Here is a 14586-nt window from a genome sequence, read left to right as displayed (position 1 = left end):
CCCCTTTTCTCCATTAGCTGTATACACACAAACCAGGTCATAGATTAGATCACAAGTAAATGTTTCATGGTGGAATTACTGGGGTTTCATTCATGGGCCCAATAGGAAAATATCAGATACATGCTTGGGCTAATTAGGTTATTAAGAGCAGAAGCTGGGGTGAAACCCAGAAACAAATGCAGCCATTCTTACCCACTGCTGGTTTAGGGGGTATAGCAGGTCACCAGTACTGGATTTAAAGCACATCTTTAATATATCTGTATCACAAACTGCCAAGTTTAGCCATGTTAGAATAAATATTTGACCACACATACACAAACGGTACTGGCAACACCCATAGAAATAAAATATGTCATTTAATATTACTGATACTGTTACAAAAACTTTAATAATTTTCACAAAGAAAACAAAAAAAAAGACTTTATTTCATATATTGTTCGAATGCATACAATGTTGAACAACTGCATTCCAACACATAAATGAATAAATTGTTATACATACAGTAGTAACCTAAAATGTTAAATGGTTAATATGGTCGAACAACATTTCATTTTTAAAAGGAGAAAATAGCATGCGTGTGGGTTCCACACAGAGCTGCCTGTAAACTATAGCTACTACTATAGGTGTACCTGTCCATGGCTTGTTCACGTCACACTCTAATCTGCCAAACCATACAATATGAGTGGCTATCGCTGCTTATTTTGGGCAGGGATACCCAGTCTTATCCGACAAAGGCCCGTGAGGGTGTAGGCTTTTTTTCTCAAACCCCAAAATAAAATACCATCTAATCGCCTGGAGACGCCTAATTTAGATCACATATGAATGTTTTTGTACGCTTACAAGTAAAGTAGGCCTACTCCTTATGTTACAACATTTAAAATACAAACTGTTGTAGAGGGAGACATACTAAATCGTCAAATGTTAGCAATAAAGCTCATATGAAATTGGTGTGAATATGACCCTCACTCGCTTTATTTCTCATGTCAATTTAAAACAATGAAAGTTAATGCAAAGCACAGAACTTAAACCATTCTGATATTTATGATATGCCTAAACTCGGATGTGCGAACCTTACATTGGTTTCAAGCGCAACAAAAAAAAACGGTTTTCGAATGTTTAAAAAAGTTTTGAAACTATTTATGAAACTAGCTATTTTTGATAATATTCCCGGTATGCTAGATGTATGCTCACGCGATAATGGTGCCACACAGTGTACGCTAATCATATACAGCTATTCAAGAAGACAATAAACAAGTTTTCCGGCTGGGTTTCTTTGCAACCAACAGCTGTGATTCGGCTTCCAATAAATTACTCTCGACAGAACACATACTCAGTATAGCTGGTCCAGACTTTGTCCTCACTGGGATCATTGTTGGCGAAAGCGCAAGTACCCGTGGAGCTGCAAGCTACCATGTGGAAACCGACCTCGGTCAGTTTATCGAAAGCTTGCTCCAGGAAATTGAACTTTAAGTAATATCTGGACGTGTACCTCTCCGGGGGTCTGTCCGGGTCCCTGCTCTCGTTCAGGGTATCTCCAAAAACTTCCTTTGCAAGGGACGTCTTCCCACACACAGTAATCCTGGCTACCCTCCTGAATTTAGCATCGGTCTGAATGTCTCTTCCAATTGTATATGAGCCCCTGTATCCAATGGTGATGTAGCCTGATCTTCGAGACTCCAGGGACGGAGAGCGAAGGTTTGCGCTTCGGATCGACGGCGCCAGGCGTAACGTTTCCATGCTTGTGATGGATCCCCCAGCTGAGCTCAGAAACGCAGGCTCCTCCGGGTCGCCCTGAGAAATGTCCTCACCGATGGAGTCTTCCTTGCACACTTTCGGGCACAGGTGCTTGGAGAGATCATGAAGCTGGAAAAACTCCGCTTCCCTCTGCAGCCTGCTTTTTTCCGGAAAGTAATCCGGCAAAACAAGGTTAAGGTCCCGCAGGTAATCTAAAATGTAACGGAACAGAAAGCCATCTCTGTCCAGAAAGTATCGCCCTTTGCTGTCTCGAGCAAGATCCTTGGGTGTTTTCTGGCTAAACATGTTCCAAAGAAGCGTGTCTGGAACTGCGGTTAAAGTCGTGTGTCGAGTAACGTAAACCTGCCCTCCTACATTTAGCTCAATTATTTCAGAGAAATTGGAATCGGAGTCTTTGCATTTCGTTACACATGCCTTATCTACCAAAGCCATTTCTGCACAACTCAAGAGCTTCTGTTGAGTGTGAGAGAGAAATAACCAGTGAGATGCAGGTGTAACGGTTTGTTTAAGTAGGCTGAACGGGGTGGCGCACAGGAGGAAGAGAACACATGAGCGATCGCCGTTAACTCTTTGGCTACAACAGGGCAACACTGTCACTACAATCTCGAATACGACTGGGATTTGGGAACGTTACATCCGCATGTTACATCACAATACATTTGAATGCGTTTTGTTGCAACAAAAAAGTGCAATGTCAATACCCTCTTTGTGCAACGAGCGTTTATTTTGAACTACGTCAAAAAAATCTTAAAAGAAAATGAAAATGAACAGTTTTAAAGCAGATGTTGTTCCTACACCCAGCTCAAAGACTGCAACATTATTTCAGTTCTGTAATGCTTACATCACATTGATACCAAATTATTGCATCCGATTTGTTTCCGTATTAAAAGGCGTATATTTCTTTAAATAATAAGGCTCTTTGAATCTGGTATTACTGACGAGTAAAAATTTTTGACGGGGAAAAGCAAAGAGCGACACCTGGTGGACTCACGGGGCAGATGACCATTTGTAACCAGTAAATTTTACATCAAAAACTATTCTTTGAGATAATTTATAGCTTTTAATTTGGCTCTGAACTTCCATCTCCATTTGCGTAAATTTGAGGAGCATTTTTTTAATGCGTAAAATCGTAATGAGCATGTATTTCCTTGCACGGTTAAAATAAAATGAAAACGTAACCATAGTGCGTGTTGTTCGTAAAAGAAAATTCAGCCATTTACATTGACAAAAATTTATTCCAAAAAAGCATTTCCACAACATTGGATTTCTGTTCAAGAACAAACACTATTTAGTAAAATATGTAAATAAAATATAAGTGGGTGTCATATTGAGGCCAAACAAGAAAAGCCCTAAAAAACATACCAGCTTCACCACCAAGCCTTTTTTTACAGCAAGAAAACCAAAGAACCAATAAATGATTTATCTGAAGTACTATATACAGTGCTGAAATACAAATTTAAATAAAGTGCAAAGACTGAAGGGAATAATTGCCAAAAAACTGCAAATCCATGCATTCCCCACTTTTGATTTTAATATTATGAGTACTTAAATATAAATTGACTGATGGTAAATCTGTTGGGTAAAAATATACAGATACACATAAAAAAAATAAGATCAAAGACCTACATACCAGCCTGCTTTTCTGTTTAAGCTCAAGACAAAATCAAGAGTTGTGGATTTTCCCCCAAGATTCCCAGAAGTACCAGCATATAGCTGAAGCCATTATTCTCTAACATGTACAGAATGTAGTTGTTAACTCTGAGGGGCAAAACTCCATGAAGGATTTGTGGAAAGCACAATTCCTTAACCACTAACACAGCGGCGGGCATCAGCCTAGCTATAGTTACAGCTGAATCATGATTACGAGCCACAGAGGTTAGAAGCCTATAATAACACAGCTCAAAGCTCTACTCACATGTGCATCTCTAACTGAATCTTTAATCGCTACAATACCTTTTTGTTAGGCCTAGATGTCAGAAGTCGCATCTGCCCCAAGACTCACACTTTAATATGCGGTAACTTAAAATGATAGAAAACCCATCGAGAGCAAACCACCAATACAAAAAGCATCTTCATCTCGTGTCAATGACGTACAAGGATAATCAAATCTGGTCATAATAAATGGGGGTTGGGTGTAAGAAGGGTGATGAAGTGAACATCCAAAAAAAAAAAAGGATTAATCACATCTTCAGGTTATAAAGGACTTTAAACCATCATCAGACACTTCAAATCCTGTGTAGGGCTGAGGAATATGTACATTTCCACTCACGCAGCATTTTATATATAATCACAAAGAGGGCTTCCTTCATAGAAGTAGAAGTAAAAATAAAAACAAATTTATTCACTTGTTACAAGTCGTGGAGGTTCAGTGCCAAGCTTTGAAAATAATGCATGTCCTAGAATGATGTACACATTCATGTGCAGAGAATCCCTCTTCTGCTCCTTTTCATGTTGTTTGCATGGCAGGTATTATGTAATAGGTAGTAAAATGAAAGAAAGTGGGGCTGCCGTCCAGACCACACAAAGCGAAGAACAGACAGAAACGCACGTGCCTAGACTTCCAGCGGATGCTTTTGTGAGACCCCGTCTACAAACACGCGCTCCGTTTTCCCAGGAGGTCTCCCTACTCTCCCTCAAACTTTGCCCTAGTCAACCCTCCTGATTACCGAGCCTCTCAGACCATTCTTAATTAGAAACAAAAATGTTTTCAGGTTATTGCTCTATCCCAAGGGTGCAAACCTTCAAACTCCACTCCTGGAGAGCCAGAATGTCTGAAGGTTTTTGTGTGTGTGTGTGTGTGGTTTTCTTTCAATTGCCAGCCAATTCAGGCCATGCAAATCACTTATGTAAATTATTCACTGATGTGCCACAACTTCACAAACACCACTGCAGCCCTCCAGGACTAGTTTTAGAGTTCCTACTCATTTTAAAGTTTTAAAGAGTTTAAGAACAGCATTAGATTCAATTAATAATGTGAATTAATGCTGTCAACATTTCAACAGCAGAACCTGTGTAAATTGACACAACAATGTAAGAAGTTGGCGCTACAAGACAGGAGTCATGGATCACCCCCCTAGCAAAAGTGATTTATACACAAAAGTAAATAATAATACAAATATAAATTATTATTCCCTTAGGGGTATTCAAATGGAACTTATTGCAACACCACTATCCTGAAAACATTTCTGGGTAGTTATTGTCAAGGTAAAATGTTGTAATACATCTTTTCAGGATGGCTGAATGTTGAAAGCGCCAACCTTCACCACTGAAAGGTTCATACCGCTAACTGTTAGCCAGCTACCTCAAATTTTCACAAGCTATTTTTTGGTCTAGTCCAGCAAAAAAACCTTCTTAATGTAAACTAAGAGATTCTTGCCGAATTGCTGCCTTAACAGCATAATTTGAAATTATTTTATTCTGAATGAATTTTCAATATTCTACTTCAGGTTCAGACAAATTCTTTTTGTTTTTGTATTCTCAGCTTAATTTGAGCCACATACTATATATGCATGTTTTTTTCTATTGTAATCAAACACACAACAAATATTCAGCATTCTTGTGTGTTTTGATGGTGAAATGCTATGGTTTTGCCTTTAAATCCATAACAGGTTACCTAAATGTCCAACTTCTTCAATAATAATAATAATTATTACAATTATGAAATAGATAAGAGCAGCAAATCTTTCCCATGTCTCTAGGTTAAAATGGGATATAATTTGGTAAAGATAAGGTGCATCATTTTAATGCTGAAAAGCACATTTTTACATTTATACAGAGACACATACACACAATTACATATATTACAACCGTAAGCTTCAAAAAACCACCTTCGGTATATGCTGAACAAGAAGAAAAAAAAAAAAAAAAAAGGTGAATATACAAGCAGTACAGTACTGAGAGAAACTGGGCAAGAGAGACGTGCTTGAAACAAGCGAAACACACCTGTGCCCCACTCGCCTTCACTTCCGTCCTCTACACGGGAGAGGACTAGCAGGGCCACCGTGCGCCCGCACAGAGCTCTCCTCTACACCAGTGTAGTGTAATGCTCAGAGGTTGCGGGTTTGATTCCCGTGTGGGACCCTGCCACTGTACCCTCGAACAATCTTGTTGAATTACTTCAGGAAATACCCATCCGTATAAATTGATTATATGTACAAATCGCGAGGAAGTCGCTTAGGATACGACGAGGATAAAAAATACAATGTCGTTTACAGGGCAGTGAAGCATGCCGTATCCCGAACGGTTCTGTCTGTACAGACAGACGCCACGGCGTACTACAATATGTCCAGTTCCCCTCCTGGACAGCTTAGCCAGGCCCAAACGAATCCTGAGAGATGGCTAGTGAATCAGCGAAAGACCGAGAAGCCAATCGTCTGTGGCACAGTGAAACCACACTGGATTTATCAGCAAAAGTCACCAGGTTTGATTGGATATGATTCACTTGTTGTTGTTTTTTTTTTGTTGTTTTTTTACATCTATATATTGTAACATACCAAGCTACATCACTAGAATATTACACATATATAGTGGTGCAATTATTTTAGTATTTTTGTTCATTTTATTTTTATTTTTGTTTTTACTATTCCTTTTTGAATATCCGTCCCGTCTATGCGCCAGTACTGGGGCATGTGAAACACCAGCATTTCGCTGCTTCCTTAGCGACCTACACCATGTTTGGCCAATGTCAAATAAAGATGGAGAGATCCCCCCCCCCACACACGCACACACGCACACACACACACACGTCACATCATTTCTCAGGAGAGGGCAAAGCATTTACCAGGACTACATTTTTGAAGGAATAAATACACTCCTTGACTGGTCCATGCAGTCACTGTTAGTTAATAGAGCTGAAGAGCCTCTCTTCAATTCCGGGGGGGGGGGGGGGGGGGGCAGTCCCAGGGGGATGAGTGACAGTCAGGGAAGGAAAGGGGGTTGGGGACAGGGGTGGGGGGGGGGGTGATCCGCAGGGCGGTTTCACCAGGTGGGCATCATGTCGGGGAACCAGACCCGGCCCAGGTGCTTGGACACCTCCCAGTGGATGTCGTCCAGGCTGTACCTGTGGTCGGGCACCAGCACCTCCTCCATGATGGACAGCTGCGAGAGCCGGCCCCCGCACATCTTGACGAACTCCACGAAGGCGCCGCACGACACCTCGCACTCGCCCAGCCCGATGGCCGACAGCTGCTGGCAGCGCTCGGCGATGCGGATCAGCTCCTCGTCCAGCGGCCGCAGCCCGTTGGCGCACACCACCAGCTCCACCAGGCGCGGGCACGTCAGCCCCACCCGGCCCAGCACCTCCTTGCTGACCGAGCGCCCGAAGTAGAGGTGCGTGACGGGGATCTCGTAGCGGAAGAAGGGCCCGAACTCGTCCTCGTACAGGAAGAAGTACATGACCAGGTTGAACTTGGGCGAGTGGCGCACCATGGCGTCCCAGCTGCTCTTCTTGATGGCGTGGAAGTGCGTCTGCCCGGGGTTCTCGCTCACCACGTCGATGCGCAGGTGCTCCAGGTGCACGTGCTTCTCCGAGGACAGCGCCAGCAGCAGCTCGTCGCTCAGCAGGTGGTAGTTGAGCGCCAGCTCGCGCAGGCCGTGGCACTGGTCCGCCACGCACAGGATGCCTGCAGGGGAGGGGGCGGGGGGGGGGAGCACAGAGACATGGCAAGCGTTTAGAGGATGCTCCCTCCCAGAGCAGCCCAGGATGCAGCAGAACGCAAGTGCATTCATCTTCACATCCATGGCTATAGAGATACAAATGCTACGCATGCTAACTGACAGGTCAATCAAACGCTGGATGAACTCAGAAGCGCACAATATCCTAGCTTATTAAGCTCCAATCACAGGTACACAATAAGGTGAGCACAACACAAAAAGAGCAACACTTCTCTGATAGAAAAACTCAATACGACTACTAACAAAATTATACAAAGGGACATGTCTTGGCACAACTGCTAAAGAATATAATGCAGGATTATCAAGACGGTAAATATAAAGAAACGGCAGAAAAAAATCAATCTGCTTGATTAGCGATTAATAAATGATTAATTATTCTTCATAACACATTCACATTGACCAAGCTCAACGGTGTAAAAGGTTATTTTTATTTTAGAGAAAACATAATACTCTAAACTGTCCACCAGATGGAGCTGTATATTTTTATCTACTGGCTTGGACAACTACATCCGGGTACTGGCACCAATTTCAAGAGCGGCCTAGGCAAGATGTTTACCACCATGCTCCATTTGCCTTGCCTATGCCCTGTTGGAGAGTTTAAATAATGACCTGTCATTGGGATTAAGTTACAATACAATTGTATAACTAATAAAATGTCTTCATTACATTATTATAATATACATGAAGACTATATCCTTGGGCTACATCTGCACTGTTTTAATAAACAACTGAAGTGTAGCAGGCAGAAGGAAGAGTTCAATACTCTGAGCCATGTTGATTACGTTGCCTTTTTATCTAAATTTAATGTCCATCTAAACTAATTTTGTTCTTTGTCTAATGCATTTGAATGCATCATAATGAATGCGGATGAAAAGAAACCTATTCAGGAAGCCCGGAGTCAGAAAAAGTATTTCCTCGTGAATTACTTGCATTGTTATTGCTATATAGCTCTATAGTTAATGGAATTTAACTTAACAACTATCAAGGATTAATTTGTTAACATTAAAGACCAATTATACTCTAGATCACGTTTTTAGCTGTAAAGGTGTTTGTATGCCTACTTTTTAATGAAACATTTGAATCCATGCCATTATTTCAACATTTCTGAAATAATAAAAGTTGGTAGAAAAAAGCAGGTAGAGAAGTGTCTTTTCACTGTCCTCAAACATTTTCAAACTGGAGAAGCATGGTGGTATGTTCATAAATTCTCATAATCCACCTAAACAGTCCACTAAAATATGTTTCTGAAAACATTTGAGGTGAGAAATAGACCACGTATTTGAATATTGATTCATATTTACTCTGAAATGCCTAATTTGACAGTATGACCCGAGTTTCATGAGCCTGGCGCAGCTCCGCTGTACAAATTCATGTGCATAGAGAATACTTCATGCAAATGAGATGGGCACACCTACTCCACCCACCCCAGGAAGGAGTAGTTGGAGTAGCTGGGGCCAGGCTGAAACAGTGAGCGCAATCACTCTTTGAAGATCATTGATCAAAGGAATTATTTTAAATGTGCATTCCTATTATGGTTCCTTTTTTTATTGTATTGTTACTTACATATATAAACATGAACTCCTCATTTCCATCATCATTACATTGTTCATCGTGCTAAAACGGCATCTGTTCTTCCGTTGGCTACAGATATCCTGTTTTAAACAGCCTTAGGTATAACTTAAGAACAGTATTGAATTTTCAGAATGCTTGTTGCAAATGGCAAGGGTGTGGTGCACAGGGGTCTCAAACTTCAGTTCTGGAGGGCAGCAGTATCTGTTGGTTATTATAAGTACTTAAGCGTTCAACTCCCAAGGGCGAGATCAACCGATGACTGAAAGGAAACAACAAAACTCTGGAGGTACCGCGGCCCTCCAGGAATGGATTTGAGAAACCCAACACGACTCTTCGGTGACCACTGTTAAAGAACAGTGCAGAACATGTGAGTAGCGGAGATGTGGTGCATGAGGGATTGCCCCTGGCGCAGTCAGCCCTTCTCACCAGCGGGGGAAACGTGAGGGCAGCTGCTCATCTTCAGCAGCTTGAGCGTGTCGCTGTTGTTGGCCACCAGGACCTTCAGCGACGGGTCGTCCACCGGGGTGTCGTCGATCTTCAGAGACGACAACGACTTGGAGTTGACGAACACCACCGTCAGGGCGGAGATGAAATGAGACTGGGGAGGGGGAATGGTACAAAGTTGGAATTTCTGTTAATAGTATAGTATGCAGGTTTTCAGCCCTGGTGGCAACAGATGCAAACTGCATCCTGTTTCTGATTGGTAGCTAAATGAAACAAACTGCTACCTAGCTAGCAGGCTGCCTAGCCTTCCTCCTGCCCTTTGGCTCGGATGCAAACGATGCTGGCGGCTCTATGGGAGGTCATTTGCTCACACTTTTAGCCTCGTGATTGTACTGAAAGTTAGCGCCAGTGAGATTTCAGAGGCTTCAGGCACGCCCCTAAATTTACTACTCACAGAAATGACATTGTGTTTATATAAGAATCATTCAAAAGATAACGAGTTAGTAAATGTAAAAACAATCAGAGATGCTGAATTTCTCCTACCGAATCTTTATCTCCGTTAGCTGCAGATTTATCACTGCCATTTCATGATATTTGATTTTAAAAAGTTATACACCTTAAGGTCCTTTAACTTTGCATGCCAGCTGTGGTACACGCTTAAGTATCGAGTGACCAATGACTTTGGCATCTGATATGGAACCACAGATCTAGCTGGTGAGCTAGTAATGGATGGTGGATGAATAGATGGATGTAGGATCTCCAAACATACTTTATTCATTATTATAACAGTTCATACAAAGAACTACAGCCCAATATTGTATACATATAAAAAAACAAGGAAATAAAATGAAGCCATAACTGCACACGAAGAGATAAAGCATTGGACTTGTATGTGTGTAATAACAAAAACCAGATGAAAATTAACAATAAACAAGGGTGTGGCCATAGGCTATATATGATGTGCATTTAATTGGTCATGTATGGTACCTTTGGTAATTCCATGAAGCTGGGCCTTGCCGTGGAGATGAGGCCGAGGGTCTTAAGAGAGCAGTTCACCAGCTGTGACAGGATATCGCAGGCTGCCTCTGCGGACTCAGTGCTGCTGTCCACCTTGGAGAGTTTGAGCACACAGGACTCACATGTTACACACTAACATAATCTCTTTTACTCACTGTATCTGTGTGTGTACAATATACTACAATATAAAAGTGGAAAATACTGCCATAAAAAAAATAAAGACCCTGATTAAATAATGGCTAGACCGCTTTTACTTAAGGTTCAACTGTCTAGCAGAGCAAATGATAAATCAGCAAAGAATATGTTCACCTGTTAGCTGGGGGTACATGAGAGCTTTGCATAAAACATATACACAAAATATAGAAAGTGTAGCCTTTTCTAAAACAGATCACAACACCACCTGTCACTTTTGATGCAGTCATGTAAACCCAGTGCATTTGGCTGAAACACATAGCCTATGCGGACCCAGAAATAACAAGTTCAAGGCTGCGGTTACACTAGTCATTTCAATTCAACTTCTGTGTGACTTATAAAATCAGATGTTGCTAGGCTGCCATTAAGTGACAGGTCTGGACGCGCACAAATCGGATTTTGTTCTCTCTGGGTTTGGATCCGAAAATCCACTTGGTAACATGCCTTAGCTTATTTTGTGACCGGGCACTTAATAAAAGAATTTCATTTGGAAGAATCTTGAAAGAAGTTTAAATGTCAAACCTTTTCTGGCACACTCAACAGCAGACCAAATAATGCAACTGCTGAAATGTCTGTGTATTATTTTTATACAACATATAATTTAACCACTTCACATATTTTTGAGAGTAATGCTCATTTTTCCAGTGAAGACATAATCACACATGTTTCATCCCTGCTGCAATTGCTCATGCTCAAAGTAAGAAAAGCATAGCAAAATAGCTATGCTTTTAAAAGGTGTGACTGTCACATGACAGTTTCATTTAAATGTACTATTTTGTTTCCCATTGAATTAACATTTTGTTTAACATACACCTTTGTTTTTTTCCTTCAACACCTGCATTTAATAACATACTTTGTTACAGAAAACTAAAATTTTAACCAGTAAATAGTTCAGACCCTTAACTAATCATTTCAAGAAGCGCTTTACTTGGTAATGTTCCGCATTCTTAAGACAAGGCAAGTTATACAATTGGTAAAAATGCATTGAAAACATGACATGGGGACTCTGATACCTAGATTAAAGCTGTGAGTTTGCACTAGAGTGATGCAAATAGTACAGCTGGTTAAAATATGACAGGTCTGAAAAACATTCATCTGTTTCTGCTATCACATGCAGTAACCGTAGTCTGGAGTGTCTTGAATATAAGTAAGTATTCAAGTTTGAAACATGCTGCCATGATCTAGAACATACTGGTAAGGTATACTGTGCATGACCAACTCAACTGTCAAAAGTACCACTACAAAAATATATAATTACGCATAGTACAGATTACACAAACGAACAAAAGAATCACCCATGAAACCCTCACCTTGAAGCTGACATACTGCAGGTGGTTTGAGTGTCTCTTGATGATTTGTTTGATCAGATCCGGATGGGTGGCCTTCAGGTAAGAGCTGGCGGGTTGGTTGAGCTCGAACTCAAAGCACCGCCACAGCTCGGGCATATGGAAGGCCTGGTTCCAGCCACGGCACACCTGGGACGCGTAGGCGCGGTCGAGCAGAGGCAGGTACTGGAAAATGTGCATCAGAATCTCCTGGGGTAGGCACCCCCAGTCGGAGACCCCCTCGTCAGGCTCTGCGTCCAGCTGCCGCATCCTCTTGCCGGTCTCTGCTGGTCCCTCCATGGATGTACTGCCGTCGTCCTCATCACCTTTTAGACCTCTCTTCATTCTGTGTTAAAAGAACACAACTATTTTGTTACAGATCGTCTATTTGTTTGTCACTGTACGATAAACCTTATCGTAATAGTCAGCAACACAACGTTGTATTTAGTATTAGTTAAACGGACGTCAGCTATCTTACTGTACACTATATCTAGTTTATCAGCAGACACTACTACTAGACTACTAAAGAAATTTCCAGATAAATCTTGTATGCCTGCAATCCAAATGCTAGATAGCTAGAATTGTTAATGCTAAATTTTCAAAACATTGATATAAACGCTCATTGTTGACGCCTGCGTTGTAATCCTAGATAAACCGGGTGCTCTCATCTACCTTATCTATCGCGACATACAGTAACCGGGTCACGGCTAATTGGCTCATGAACTTAGCTAGTTACAGCCAAGGTGGCGAGACAACTTGATCACTACCTAGTTTGCAAGCCACCTAGTCACTTTCGGCCTTACTAGCTAGACAGACCATAGCCAGGTTAGCAAGCTATCATTTCGTTCATAGCTAGTTATCGATATACAGATAGAAGTTACTGCTTTGGATAACATAGAAGTCCTTACATAGCACTATAGTTAGCTAACTAACAAAACAAACTATTACACAAAAAACCTAACTGAACGTTAATTAGCCAGCAAAACTGGCATAGATTGCTATTCCAGACTCAAACAGGTGGATCATGACGTTTCCTTCCCTTCAACGTACCTGGTTAGCTAGCTGGTTCGTTGTGTTTACAATCAGCTTCAGTGGAAAAGAACGATCACTTTCACATCAACCTGGACTAGCACAACTTGAAAACCTCATTCGCGCAGGCCAGCTGATCGGGCGCATTAGGATCTAGTCTATATTGATGCGAGATTTGGCCAACGATATTTTATTGATCCAAATTTCTCGTTTTGCAGAAGATGAGTTCGCGTATTTTCACTATCCGTCTCGTGACCTAGTTCTGTCAGCCTTCCGCGCGTTTCAGTGATAGCACTCCGAGCGCTGGAAATGGCGATCTGGTTTGTTTTTCTATCACGGGAGCGCGGTGCATTGTGGGTCGTCGGACACTGATAGCAGTGAGCTTCTTTGGGACACCGACAGGGGGACTGCGGGCGATCGTGTGAAAATCAACACATTTTTTACAGCAGGAAATTGACCTTATACGTACAGTATGAAGATTAATTTTGGAGTCTTGGTATATGTATGTCTTTCACAGAATAAATGTTAATTTCTAGTATTATGCGAATTGTGTATCTGTCTGTTTCATAGGTAAAATAACAATACACAAAGTTAAATTAACAAATTAACCTCATAATAATGACAATAATTGGGAAATTTTCATATTAGATAATTTATTTATGTATTTATGTGAACATTTCTGGGTGAAAGGAATGTTGATATATGGAATACTTTCATTAGCATTAGCATAGCTAACTTGTATAAACTAGTGTTTTACTTGCAAATTTGCTTGCTGGTCTGGGAATGTTATCCGCCATGTCTTGTGCTATTACTCATATTATTCAGATGAATGCACTTATGTTTACTATTGTTGAACTTACTATACTATAAGTTGCTGTCTGCTAAATTAATGTCATGTAATGTATTTATAAATAAGATTAGATCAAATTATTTATCAAGGCCTTTAAATATCTGTTGCGAATGGTGTCATATAATTGCCCCATCCAATTATTTTTGATGCATCAATGAAACAGTCTGTGGAGAACAGGCCTGAAGGAGCAAGAAAGACAACTGTGATTTTGGAAAGTTTAGGACAGTGAATTGTGGACATGGCAAACATACATGGATTTGGCTGACATACAACCTATTAGCCACATCTGTGAAAGCAGAAACAAAATTACAGTAAAAGAGGAACAGTCCTTAAAAAAAATGTTGACTGAAGATACAATATCACTTTTGACTCAAATTACTTGAAATAACATGGTGCCTGATTAAATTGCGAGGAACAAATTACTGTTTGCACAGAAAGTAGTTAATTTTCATTACAGTACATTAATTCACAACATGGCCACCGTATATTGGGTAACATACTTTGCAAATGGGACATGAAATGAATCTGATTTTTATCTGGGGCCATAACCCACAGCTCCCCAGACCTCAGCACAAGCCCTGGATGAAACGTGACTGCTATCCAGGTGCAGATGGAAAAAAGAAGAAAAAACACCACTCTACAAGCACTCTGTCTTGAAGTCTAGCTGGAAATGGGGCTCTCAATCGCTTTGACATATGCATTTCTGTCATTTTCTCTTTATTTTTGGTT

General features: G+C 41.1%; 2 protein-coding genes across 2 annotated transcripts; both read right to left on the bottom strand.

The window, feature by feature from the left end:
* Positions 1–337: 337 nt before the first annotated feature.
* LOC118223540 (BTB/POZ domain-containing protein KCTD12-like) lies at positions 338–6650 on the bottom strand. The gene has a single exon (XM_035410213.1). It carries the CDS (start codon positions 2185–2187, stop codon positions 1309–1311), a length of 879 nt encoding a protein of 292 aa, XP_035266104.1. The 5' UTR covers positions 2188–6650; the 3' UTR covers positions 338–1308.
* A 29-nt stretch (positions 6651–6679) lies between these two features.
* Positions 6680–13349, bottom strand: LOC118223539 (F-box/LRR-repeat protein 3). Its single transcript, XM_035410212.1, has 5 exons — positions 13029–13349; positions 11964–12324; positions 10432–10554; positions 9427–9598; positions 6680–7376 (listed from the first exon to the last, which is right to left on the bottom strand). Exons 2-5 carry the CDS (start codon positions 12321–12323, stop codon positions 6733–6735), a joined length of 1299 nt encoding a protein of 432 aa, XP_035266103.1. The 5' UTR covers position 12324; positions 13029–13349; the 3' UTR covers positions 6680–6732.
* Positions 13350–14586: the final 1237 nt, after the last annotated feature.

This window comes from Anguilla anguilla, chromosome 3 (genome assembly GCF_013347855.1).
Source record: "Anguilla anguilla isolate fAngAng1 chromosome 3, fAngAng1.pri, whole genome shotgun sequence".
NCBI classification, from domain to species: Eukaryota; Metazoa; Chordata; class Actinopteri; order Anguilliformes; family Anguillidae; genus Anguilla; species Anguilla anguilla.
This window is presented reverse-complemented; position numbering and strand designations above follow the sequence as displayed.

Bases quoted from the DNA above. Each gene is read 5' to 3' on its own strand.
- LOC118223539 (XM_035410212.1), bottom strand. From the start codon at position 12,323: ATGAAGAGAGGTCTAAAAGGTGATGAGGACGACGGCAGTACATCCATG. The intron at 10,555-11,963 runs GTGAGGGTTTCA...AAACTCTCCAAG, and splicing joins TGCAGTATGTCAGCTTCAAG to GTGGACAGCAGCACTGAGTC. The intron at 7,377-9,426 runs GTGAGAAGGGCT...CCTCCCCTGCAG, and splicing joins CCCTCACGTTTCCCCCGCTG to GCATCCTGTGCGTGGCGGAC.
- LOC118223540 (XM_035410213.1), bottom strand. From the start codon at position 2,187: ATGGCTTTGGTAGATAAGGCATGTGTAACGAAATGCAAAGACTCCGAT.